Source organism: Mytilus galloprovincialis, chromosome 12 (assembly GCF_965363235.1).
Source record: "Mytilus galloprovincialis chromosome 12, xbMytGall1.hap1.1, whole genome shotgun sequence".
Classification (NCBI taxonomy): domain Eukaryota; kingdom Metazoa; phylum Mollusca; class Bivalvia; order Mytilida; family Mytilidae; genus Mytilus; species Mytilus galloprovincialis.
This window is the reverse complement of record NC_134849.1, coordinates 19,917,965-19,931,502: the sequence shown is the minus strand read 5'-3', so window position 1 is coordinate 19,931,502 and position 13,538 is coordinate 19,917,965. Positions and strand designations below refer to the sequence as shown.

Genomic DNA, 13,538 nt, shown 5'->3' with positions numbered 1-13,538 from the left:
TTCAAATTTCCGGTCAGATGATGAGCGTTGGGTTCTGCTGAACATGGAAAGAACTGAACCCGCGCTGGTAACTCTGTACCCATACTAACTAGAGAAACTGACTTTAAAGTGTTCGTTAATTCACTAAAGGCTTCCATCAGAATGATATTATTTTGTCTATCTATCGAACTTTTCATTTTATCCAAAACTTCTACGCCCTTTTCAGTCTCCTTTTCTATCTTCATAATTTCTTGATTTATCTTCTTGATTTCTTTCAGTCTGTGTTCTTCGACTGATTTCAAGTAAGTATCCGTCGTGGCATCAAGAACATTTATGACTACAGCAACTCTTTCCACAATATCCCCTTTAACCTTGTTTGTTTCGTCTTCAAAGTTTTTGAGGGTTAATCTAGAAGAGATGATTTGCTGTTTGGCTCTACTGATGTTACCTTCAGTTGCTTTTACCTTTACGTCCAAGCAAGGTCGCGTTTTTGAAGCAGCCTCATCTATCAGGCAGAAATCGTGCTTTTTATGTGCTATCGGCAAACACATGTTACAAATCAATGATGTACAGGTATTACAGTAAAAGGTAAACTTTTCCTGGTGTTGGTTACATATGGGAGTTTTTTTACTTCCGCATTGGCGTCTTCTGCATCTTGAAAAACATGATTCCTGCACGGTTTTGTTTTCAAATGTGATAATTCACATGGCTTACAGAAAAACTGTTCGCAGTCCATGCAAAACCTTTTTCCTGGAGAACTCTCACAAATTTCACATGGCCTAACTGAACACTGTGCCATATTTATATAATCTGATTGGCTTATGTAGGCTAAATATATGGAGATAAATAATATCACAGTCGGTTTTTTTTTATCTACACATAATTAGGCGGAATATCTGATATTTATGAAATTGTGAATGCATTTTTATATAAAACTCGATGAACTGCATCTAAAAGTCGAAAAAATAGTGTATATCTTGTACTTCCAAATTGAGATACAATCATTTAATAATTAATATTAAAACAATAATATACAGATATAGTATGTACGACTAACGCCGTTTTAAAAAAAAAATATTCAATAATATTAGTTTTTAAGATGCACGTCATATTATAGATTCATACGTTCATATGGAGAAGAACATGATTTGAGCATGACATGAAAGGGATAAGAAAGGTTGTTGACAAACAGACAAGTATTCATATTTTTTATTATTTTTTTTTATCTCATTGTTTGTATTATATCATGAAAATTATTGATGTTGTAATGTTTATGCCCTTTGGGGCCCATAATTGGAAATAAAAAATATCTTCTATAATCTAACAATGGGTAGAAAATAAAAATTCTTTCAACAGATGATCCTTCTTGCCAAAAACAATTTGCATTATTTTTTTTAACAGAATAGTCATAACTTTGTTATTTATAAAAATTACTATTGTTTGTTTTTCACATTTAGCATTTAAACAGTAGCATGCTATTGTTCGTTAATCACCTATTATCATAGCGAGGTCTACTGCTACAGACACGGGTTAACGAATGAAACACTTTGGTACCATACGAGATCAAAGATTAAAGGTAATAAGAAATGACAATTATGTATCGTCAGTATATCCAAAACGAGTTTCCAAAGTGTGGCCAGGTATATGGACATTAACATATATTGTTTTAATATACCCGGATTAAAATTTGCCATTATCTGCTGAAACATAGTCAATTAATTCTCCCCTTTTTGGATTACGGTTATCCTTTTACGTTATATTTGCAGGACCTGAAAGATTACAGAACATGAAAAAGAGATATTTTCATCATGAATGATGCTAATTATTACTCCATTTAACATTGAAATACTAGTTCGAAAACTTTTCCGTCCCCACGACTCCAGCTTGTCTGGCAAAACAGTCGTTGGGCTTCAGATTAATCTCGGACTGGCCAGTGGTATGCATTAAACTACAAAAGTAAGATTCAAATTCATCACACAAAGTATCACAAACATGAACAAAAAAAAGAATAACACTTTATTTTACTGATTATTGTTCTTCGTCTCAAAGAAACAGCGAGCCCCGAACACGATGCAAAAACTCTGACTTTGCTACAAATTCGATGGTCAATCAACACCATGTCCTGTACCATATATTTAAATGTTGGTTAAACAGTTAAAGGAAGATAACTCTAATTAGGATTTGTCTTCAACAATTTCAATTACCTTGCAAACTTCTAACGCCGATCGCTTCTTTAGAATGCTTCTACATTTTGTTAAATAAAATAGTTATCCATTTCCATCCGTTGTTTCTTCTATGCAGAAAGGAATATAACTTTTAACACTTCAACACAGTTTTGAATTTTAAATTAAGATTTAAACACGGGACACATATATATAAATATAAGAAGATGTGGTATGAGTGTCATGAAATATGTGACAACTCTCCATCCAAGTCACTATGTGTAAAAAGTAAACAATTATATATAGGTCTGGGGAGGACCTTCAACACGGATCCTTATTAATCGCTGTTTTTTTATTCAGGTAATGGCACATTTATTCACTGAAACTTTATTATTCGGAGAAGGGTCAGATCCACGAAATCCGTTTAAATATATCAAAATCCTGACAATTCATATAAGTATCACACTGCATGATTTGATTTCGTTTTCAAAATATGCACAAATATTCTATCCTCAGACAAAAAACAACAGCAATCGTGCTATCAACTGTCCATCGAACTTATGTATTGGTGATGTTTTAACGTCCAGTGGCAAATATTTCATTCATATATAAAACAAGAATATAATATAAAACTAATATGAACCTGCTTTATTCTAGAGTGACTTGCATTATAAAAGGATCCCTTACTTTATTCTAGAGTGACTTGCATTATAAAAGGATCCATTACTTTATTCTAACTTAAAGTAATAAGATACTTTAAATTAAACACGAAAAAAAGACGAATATATGTGTTATATATTCTATCTTGAATGTTTTTTTCTATAAACACTGATAGACTTTCTTTTTTTATAAAATCTTATTTCACAAATATTTATTGTTTTCCCGTACTCTTATTCGCCAACAGATTTTCTGTATTTTTAAATTACAATATTGTGATCGATAATGACAGGTCTTATCAAGTAAACGTGTTGGGTATGTGTGGTAGAAACAATCTTTATGTATGTGCCTGTCCCAAGTTCAGTGGTTGTCGTTTGTTTACGTAGTACATATTTGTTTTTCGTTCATTTTTTGTATATAAATAAGCAGTTTTCTCGTTTGAATTGTTTTACATTGTCATTTCGGGGGGTGCATTTCATTTGCGCCAATTTTTAAAAAATCCAATCTTTCATTTGCGCCACAAGGTTATATTTCATTTGCGCCAAAAAATTAAACTTCATTTGCGTCATTTTACAGGTAAAACAGGTAATATATAACAGAAAAGTTAAATATTCATTGCTCTAAAAGGTTTGTTTATGCAGTATTCCCCCTGTTTGAATTGAGTTTGAGTAAGTTCATACTCTTTTTCTTTTACAAAACTGAGAGTAACAAAGCCATGATTTCAAATTATATGTAGTGTTCACATGTTTGAGCTGTCAAGATATTCATTGTCAATTCAGAGACAAACAGATGATAAGTCTGTAATTGTTGGTGACCACACATATAGGTATCTTATGTTCTGCAAAATGGACAGTGGCGGATCCAGAACTTTTTCTAAGGGGGGCCCGCTGACTGACCTAAGGGGGGGGGGCCGCTCCAGTCATGCTTCAATGATTCCCTATATAATCAACCAATTTTTTTCCACGAAAAGGGGGGGCGGGCCCCCACGGCCCCTGGATCCGCCTATGATGGAGGCAAGTCGCTTAGGTGTAAATAAAAATAGACCCAAACAGCCAGAACAACAATTGATATGTACTGTAGTTCCTTTGAATAAATATGGTATCCACTTAAGAGGCGACATTTCCAGACATAAATACAACGGGACCGTCGCTCACAAGTTTTGTGAAAGGAACAGACTTACTATAGTGTACAGTGCTTATTACTGTCTAAATTTTTTACTCCAGTTATATAGTGCTTTCTTTTATATTTTATAAGAGGTTTTACGATAACAGAACTGGGTTTTATCAAGGTTTATCATAACTTGTATGGTTTTATGAAAACTGATTTCTGAATATATATGTTTAACTATGCAAACTTTATCATTAAAAGTCTTTTTTAAACACTTTTTTGCACTATTTACCTGTATTTACCTGTCATATTAGCGAAAATGAAAGGTTTCAGTTTTGGCGCAAATGAAATATGGTTTGGGGCGCAAATGAAAGATTGTTTTGGCGCAAATGAAATGCCAATTGGCGCAAAAGCAAAGCACACTTTCGGGGCCTTTTAAAGCTGACTGCGGTTTGGGCTTTGTTCATTGTTAAAGGCCGTACAGTGACATATAGTTGTTAATTTCTTTGTCATTTTGGTCTCTTGTGGAGAGTTGTCTCATTGATATGGCGTTATACATATAAATATATATCAGTTAACGTTATCAAGGAATTCGGTCAACAGAAGAATTTTTAAATGAAATCATATCATAAAACCAAATACAAAATAGAAATATAAAGTTAAAGCTTAAGAGATTACAAGTTAGGATAAGTAAGATGACGTGTCCACTACGACCTCAAGAAACGAGTCTATAAATTTACAAAAAACAAGAATGTGTCCTCAGTACACGAATGCCCCACTCGCACTATCATTTTCCATGTTCAGTGGACCGTGAAATTGGGGTAAAAACTCTAATTTGGCATTAAAATTAGAAAGATCATATCATAGGGAACATGTGTACTAAGTTTGAAGTCGATTGGACTTCAACTTCATCAAAAACTACCTTGACCAAAAACTTTAACCTGGAGCGGGACAGACGGACGAACGGACAGACAGACAGACGGACGGACGAACGGACGAACGGACGCACAGACCAGAAAACATAATGCCCCTCTACTATCGTAGGTGGGGCATAAAAATCGTGATAAATTAAGAGATCGCAAGGCCGTAACTACCATTGAGGCAAGTGAGGCAACTGAAATTTCGACACAGATTTTTTTTTTGGGTAATTAAATACGAAATATAAGTCATTTGTTGTCCTGTCTCAACCTTAATTGTTATAACTTGTCATCATTCCTTTTAAATTTTTCTTCCAGTATATAACTCAGCATCCCAACAGGTGATGTTCAGTTTCGATTACATTAACCTAGTAGCGAAAATCCTCATGGATATCTGGTTAAAAACAGGCTCTGCATGGCAGAAAAAGAAATAGCGATACTGAAGGTAAAAAAGGAATAATTCTAGTAAACTAATGTTGTTTGTGAACAGAGTCTGAGTATCGAATCTAACTTCATTGGAACTTTAATCCAAAGACATAAAAGTAGACTGACAAATCCAGTACTGGGTATCGCAAGGGGGCAGTCCTGTCTGCGTATTCATTTCTCCGTTTCACCAAATTTACTCGTTCTCTTTACAGATAAACAACATATAAATAATATGAAACATGCATGGATTATCCATGTTTCTTAAATCTTAAAAGTTGAAAGAACATCCCGTATTTCAATTTGACATTATTGAGGAACGGTAGGAAACGGGATTTTGTTTTTACTTATATTCGGGACTATGGAATTTCATGTCTTTATTTTCGGGATTTCGAAATCGGACACCCCAACCCTTAAATTTATAGATTCTGAACTAAAATATCTTACCACTAACTATTTCCAGAAATAATTTGAAATCACGGACCTCCATGTAAACGTCGAAAACTCTATTCCAATTCCCCTGTACCCATTTCATACAAGTAAACTAACTCTAAATAGAATAATCTATACATGTATCTTATTTCTTTCTATCCCTTGTTTGTTTACTCTTTGTCAGCATAAAAGCGAGTTTAATATTTTGTAACAGCGACTGTATGATGGTGATTACAGGAAAGCTTAATTCCCTTTTGCAAACGAAACTGTTACTACCGATACTGCTACCGAATTACTGATGGAGAAGAAATCAGAAGAAGGCGTTGATGATAGTGTGTTACCGCTAGAAACAGACTGCCCCGAAACGACTAAAATCTTGGAAAAGTGCATGCATGAGTGGCGAGAGATTAATATGCTGTCTTGCCATGCTCCATGTCCATGGCGATAAGGATGTCAGAAGACCAAATATTCTGAAACAATGTGACAAAACCGGTCATAGAAAAATTGGCAATATCTACTGAATCGATGTGTGTTCTATGTTCTGGCGACAGACTCACATTGATGTTTGGATGTTTATGTGACATATAAATTTATAATAAATAAAGATGTTAAACATTTGGTGTTAGTAAATGTCTTTAAATATGAAAAATTTATATAAAAAGTGTCCAAATTTAAAACATTATCAAACTCTCTGGAAATGCCTAGAATGCAGGATTTTGCACCATTCATTCCATGAGTACCCTCCAAAATTTTTCATAGACAGAAAGGAATGCATGAGCGCAAAAGCACGATGAATTGTATTATATGTCTCTGCAGTGACTAAGCATTGATGAGGGGAATAGGACCTTTATCGGGACTCCGGGATCGGGTGTTTTTAGGATCGGGATTTGGGGATTGACCCTTTCGGGATCCGGGAATTCTTTTTTCGACTTTCGGGATGTCGGGATTTAATTTTATTTAACCGATTTGGGACCTCAGGTTTTCGTGTTTTTAAGCCCGGGATTTCCAACTTGTGGTGAGATAATTCTTTCGTTTATTTCATATGGACAAAAAATGAAATATATATCAACGATAAATGTTAGACAAAAAATGAACAAAACAACCATGGACATTGCATGCCCATTACTGTAAATATACCGCAACAGTAGAATAAGATCCATGGAATAAGATGATTCTAAGATGATGAAGTAGTTAAATAAAGCAAAATTACAAGGCATTTAAAAATAAGTTGAAAAAAGCTTGTCCTGGTCGGACTGACAATTTTCTGCATTTGAGAGCTTTAAGCCCCCACCTAGACCCTTTTGTCTAGACCCTTTTGTCTAGATTAGTTCCAGTAAGTTTTATATAGACTAGTCACAAAATATATATAAATCCTTGATACCGATTTCGTTAAGACATTTATACAAAATGTGACAATTTAACAAAGATCTATATCTTATTTTTAAATGGTGAATCAAAAATAATTGATTTATTTCGTTTATACCTTTTTTTATATGTGTGAACAATTGTCTACCTTAATTTGAAGAAAAATGATTAATTGAAAAAATGTAAATTGATACGGAACTAGAAATTCCGAGTACCTGTTTCGCGTTGCATTATGGGAGTATTTCTGACGTCACGCGGCTAAATGTAGCATTAGAAGCTCCGTTGGAGTGAGGATTTTACCTTTAGAAAGGGATTTTACCTTGAACTTCTTCCTCTTTTATGGTTTTAACACAGAAATGACATATTTTAGAATTGATTGTCCATAATATGCACTAGATTTTCACGATGTTTAAATGTATACCGCTTTTTAAAGCTTGTAATAGACAAGTTGAATATATAGACAGGAGACACAATAATCTGACAGATGTGCCTGATGATATTTTACGCTATACACGTTGTTTAGAAGAACTTTTATTAGATGCAAATCAGCTGAAGGATTTACCAAAGGTAACTATATCATACAGTATGTTCAAATGTGTTTATTTAAAGCAAAACAACCGGTAATCTAACATTGTTTATATTATATTTCAGGGTTTTTACCGACTTGTTCAGCTTAGAAAACTAAGTTTAAGTGACAATGAAATCGGCAGAATCGCACCAGAGATCTCAAATCTTATTAACCTCATGGAACTTGATATCAGTCGGAACGGTAAGTCTCTACAGTAGCTAGAATATTGAAAATTGTCTTTGACAGAAGGCAATCGGAAGTAGACCACATCCGCCATTTTGGATGCATGAATCGAATGGGTGTCAAAATTTCTGTTTATAAATTTGACAGATTCACTTGAATATAAATTTTATTAAACATTCATTGAATGTCAAATACAAATGACTACAGCTTACACACTCAACTTCATAAGACAATGCTAATTGAATTGATATTATGGAAAGGGAAATAACTCTGTTTGACCTGTTCATCATCTTGGAATGTATGGCATTTTGTCAAGATGCAGTGGACCACATCCACCATGTGTTGATGTTACTCACAAGATAAATCAGAATGTTAATAAAATTAATAAAACCACCTGTTGATATACACAAGACTGTTTGTAGTCTGTTTATATACAAACATTAGTTAGTGTTTCCTGCAGCTTTTAAAAAGGGCAGGGTAATTGTTAGCTCAGAGGGCACATTAAGCGCGATGGACAACAATTTTAGGGCACTTACTTAACATAAACAGGCAATTTCTATAAAATGGATTCATTTAAAACATACTAGTTTATATTTAAAGATGTCATAGAGAAAACCAGAGAGAATGTGATTGCTTTAAACGAATGTCTACAGGAGTGATTCCAGAATAATAGCGTATACATATTAACTGTGAGGAATAAGCCTGAAATCAAAGTGAAATTGATGATTTACTCCCATTTACCTTATGGAGGCAAAACGCATTCGGAAAAAATACTATATTAAACTTGCTTGGATGCATTATTTTCAAGTTATACTACAACGGAGATCTATGAACATACTGATATGCCTGGACTGGGAATAAGACACCAGGGTTGGGGGGGGGGGGACCCCCCTTTTTATCTGTTGTTATCTGTTGTATCTAATATACATTTTTTTTTCTAAAAATCTGATTGAAAACACAATCCTACTTTTGGGGACAGGTTACACGTGCCTACCCTTTTCCCTAATTTCCTATGAATTAAAAATCGCCGAACAATTTAAATGAAATATCGTGCATAATCATATGAGGACCTTACTTTAACCAAACTTCACAGAAAAAATAAATTCAGGATCTTTTGTAATCATAGATAAAGCCAATAATGAATGGCCCGACTATTTACTTTACAGGAAATTCATAGGCAGAACAACAAAAGAGAGAATCATTTTTGCCCCCCCCCCCCCCCTATAAATACCCAGATTCCTTTAGAATATTAGAATAAAAAAAATCGGAATCAAATGTATATTTTTTTTATTTGATAGGGTTCTTTTTCATAAAACGATGTTAGACAATATATTTTAAAACAACTTGTGCTTTATTTAAAACCTTCAAAACACGATGTTATATCTTCATTTTATTTTTGGCCGGACAAATAGCGAAAACCCGTAAAAATGCTATTCCTCCAGCTTGCCGTATGAATAGACATTTTTGACTATTTGTCCGGCTAGCCGGACGAATAGCCACTGCCTTATTTTAAATGTCTATAAATAGCCAGACATAGTTGTCTGTTACTTAGGTGTTTTCCCAAGTATTTTTCCCGCCTAAAATGATCATGTGACATGTTTGTAAACAAAAGAAAACATTTGATCAAGGAATTCATTTATTTTCTGGATTATTCTGCTTTTAATAATTTAGTTTGGATTTTTATTCATTTCATTTAAGTACAGTCAAGCATTTGTATTTAAAAAATAGTTTGCAAAGAATTTTTACTTTGCAATTTGACAAATGTCTCATGATCGCCGTTCATTGGCTTGTTCAACCATGCAAACAACGTAAATTATGTAAATTAGAAATCTATCAGCTGTAAAAAAAAATTATCTAAGCATCACATCGATGTTTTATCATTAATCTTCTAGGCAAAACGATGTTTCTGGGACTTGGGGGATACAATCAGGACCCGTGATTAGTTATATGTATTCACTATTCAATCTATTGCAGTTTGCTAATCAGCTGATTACGAAATCGATTACAAAATGGCGACCTAGTGAACTTTTGTTTTGAAGGGAAATAACTCGAGCGGTATTCATAAAATATGTCTTTCAGTACCGGTTGTTAATTACGACGATAAAGGCATGGCGTCAGGAATTTCGACAAAATTAGGGCAGGGCGCCAATTTTTTTTCCCAAAAAGGGCAGGGCGTCGAGAAATCGCGGCAGGGCGCCATTACACGCCAAAACCACCTGTAGGAAACACTATTAGTATTTGGGATAGTATAAATATCTTGCAATTTATTCTGAGCTTGGTTAAACATGATTTATTTTTTACACATTGTAATTTTTAAACAACCAAGGTATTTTTTTTTAGAGGCTATTACTCATTAATAAAACATGACTTTACCCATCGAGTAATAACTTGAACTTTACACATTAATCTTGTGACTAGTTATATTTATTTAGCACAAATGATTAGTCAAAATAGATCTGATTTTACCACTAAAAAATGTAGACATTTAAATTTGAAAATCGGATCGTTTTTAGTGACAACAAATTCTATTTTCTATATAATTGCAATTTTAATACCATGCAAACTACAGTGATGTGATATGTATTATGATTGACTTTGTCAATGAGACATCTATCCACCCAATTGAAGTGGATGTAATTAATTAAAGGCAACCATTCAGCAACTAGAACAATCATACTGGAATGCATTAAGTTTTCTTTAAAAGGCCCTGACATGAAAAGTGTGACACACTTCAATTGAGAAACCTAATGACCTGATTTATTACAAAACAATTACGAAAAACAAATATGACAGACATGAACCAAGAAAACCACTGAGCAACAGGCTCCTGATTACATATTGAATTATCAGCAAAATAAATTTGTGTATTGTTTAGGTAAATGATTACACCATCACACTGCAAGTTAGTAAACAGATAAACAAAAAGGTCTTTTTTAAAAGACCCCCACAAATCATTGCACAAGAAAACTAAATGTTTTAATAAATAATTGAACACTCTCCAGGTTGACTAAGTAGTTGCAGTTATTCCTCATTTGTTGACTTATTATCTTTTTGTGTTGCAGATATTGGAGATATTCCTGAAAATATAAAATTCTGTAAAAACTTGCAAGACTTCGATGTCAGCAGCAATCCTCTCACAAAGTAAGTCTTTTGTTATTATCAGAACCTACTGTTATAGTGTCGAATACTACCAATCTAGGATACTGCCAACTGCTGTCAGGTCAGACAGTAATAATGCTTGATACTGTAAAAGGTTAATATGGTACTCACAAGGTCAGTATACAGGGTAAGCCACTATTCTGATGCCCCAGACTAGTAAAATTTCATTGGGACTAGTAAGTTTTTGCAAAACTTTGTTTGGTCCAATAAGAAAAATGTCAGAATATTGGTTTTCGGAATAGTAGTTGAATTTTTTTTTATTGCAGACTGCTTGAAGTTTTTTTTATGGTAATATCATTCTTGCTTGTGTTGAGTGAAACATTACATCAAAGTAAGCCAACCATGATGATTTCTGTTGGTTTAAAGTGCCAATATGTATAAGTAATGAAAGAGTATTTAGAGAGAAGCAACCACAATACCACATTCACCAATTTGTGTCTCTATGTTCTCCTTCAGCTGTGAAATATCATCATCATTGTGGCTATAGAATATGAATTTAACCTGGCATTAGTACATATATACATGTAGACTTCAGAATTATTGAAGTTTACAAGCAATTCAATTGGTATTATGTCAGTTACATTTTTTGAACAATATACTGTGATACATGTACCTTGGAGTGATGGTATTTGCAGATTTATCTGTAAAGCAGTGAACACGAAAAGATTGAACTTGTATGAAGGTTTAGTCTGTGATATGTGGTAAATTGTGATTTATATCTAACACCAGGCAACAGTTGTGTCCGCTTGTTCCCCTTCACAACTCTAGACTTCCCCTTTTGATCTAGCAACTAAACATCTTAAACGTTAAATTCTCAAGGTCAAAAGTTCCACTGGTATATTTTTGTTCTTTCTCACTGCAGGGGTTTCATTATCTTTCATGTTGACTGGTACTTTCCATGTTTCTAGGTGGTACTTTTCAATTTATTCCATGAATATCTTATATAAAAATTCCTACATTTAGGCGGTACTTGTCAATAGCATAGGAGGGTAAAAGTACCGGGTACCGCCTCCTAATGAATGGCCTGTCTCAGAACATGGATTATGCCTCAATTTACACATTACTTTTAGTCTCTACTGTTAATGTTAAAGCTTGAATCCTGCAATACCCAATTTGATAGTTTATACAGAATTCTCAGCCACAGCCTATTTAACATTAGTGTACTACACAAATTCTCTATTCATAAATTTTTACAAATGTTAACTTCTCGTAAATTTAATTCAAACACTTTTGAAGGGACCTCCACTGAGTACATTTACTGTTGATGGTTGAATTTCTCTAGGAATTTCAAATTGTATACAATTTATAGGGGAACCAAGCATTCATTTGAGTTATAATTTTATGATGCCCAATGAGTGTAACCACATATCGCGTACTTTGAAGATTCAGGCTTTGAGCACTATACGTACCCTGTTCTTTGAAAAAGCTGTCAGAAACGCTAAACTATAATGACTATCAGTACTTTTAGGCTGCACAATCTAAAAGTGTCATGAATATTTCTTTACAGATTGTTAAAGAAACATTATTATATATCAGTGGTGGATTCAGAAATTATCATGAGAGAGGGGCCTCAAAATTTGTTTATTCGAGGTGGATTCAGAAATTATCATGAGAAGGGGCCTCAAAATTTGTTTATTCGAGGTGGATTCAGAAATTATCATGAGCAGGGGGCCTCAAAAATTTGTTTATTCGAAAATTAAGAAAGGAGATTGGGTTCCATCAGTGGTTTGAAAAATTAAAGGTCATTTATCAAGATGCACCTGATACCACACTTAATTAGCCTTAAACAGTCTGTTGTGATCCTTTCATAAAGAAGCAAGTTTGGTGCGGGTCATATTTGATCCTGAATATTAAGTCTATTGTACTAAGATTAAAAATTTTTTTAAATGGAAAGTGAAAAGACTAGTATGAAAGGGAGACTAGTCGCTACATGAATGTCAATATTCACATTTTCTGAGGAAAAAAGGTAAATTTCCCACCTAGTCAATGTTTAACAGGGTTTGAAATTAGCAAGGGCCCACTTGCCAATGGCCCCTAAAATTTCTGCTTTTCTTATATAGGACTATATATGTGGGATACAAAATTTAAGCTGTGGGCCACAATTGCCCAAGTCTTAAGTTCAATCCCTGTTTAACTGTATATCTATACTAGCTATGATTCATTGTAATATTGGTCACCAAATCCTAATTTGAAATTTTAACTTGAAATAGGAGGCACTACTTTAAGGCTTTATTTAACCCACTCCTTTCACAGAACTGTATTCTCTCCTCAGGTCTAACTTATTTTTGTTAGTTGATTACCTACATTTATATCCCTACAGAAGCTCAGTTCTTCTCTAGGCACTCAGGCTACCACCACTGACAGCCACTACATACATGTTTTTACCACAACAGTGTTTAAAGTGGTGTTAAACACCAATCTATTAATCAACATGTCACATGATATAACAGGGTATTTGTACCCCTCCCCCCCCCAGGCCGTTATCTCCCGTATTGTTGCTTAATTCAACTGGTTCTGAGGATTTAATATGTTTTATGTTAAAATAATGAAAGCCTTAAAACCCAAAATTAAATTTATTTAGACTTA

The 13,538-nt window shown here is 33.9% G+C and overlaps 1 protein-coding gene across 14 annotated transcripts in view; it reads left to right on the top strand.

The window, feature by feature from the left end:
- The first annotated feature begins 7,276 nt into the window (after positions 1–7,276).
- Positions 7,277–13,538, top strand: part of LOC143055509 (protein scribble homolog) — a 77,236-nt gene continuing 70,974 nt past the window's right edge. For 10 of the 14 annotated variants that reach the window (XM_076228663.1, XM_076228657.1, XM_076228660.1 and 7 more), the window contains exons 1-3: positions 7,278–7,609; positions 7,694–7,811; positions 10,856–10,934. In XM_076228663.1, the coding sequence (XP_076084778.1) occupies positions 7,448–7,609; positions 7,694–7,811; positions 10,856–10,934 (359 nt within the window). In that variant the 5' untranslated portion in view covers positions 7,278–7,447. Of the gene's footprint in view, positions 7,610–7,693; positions 7,812–10,855; positions 10,935–13,538 lie in introns of all 14 variants that reach the window. The other 4 variants (XM_076228670.1, XM_076228669.1, XM_076228668.1 and 1 more) reach the window with 2 other exon arrangements.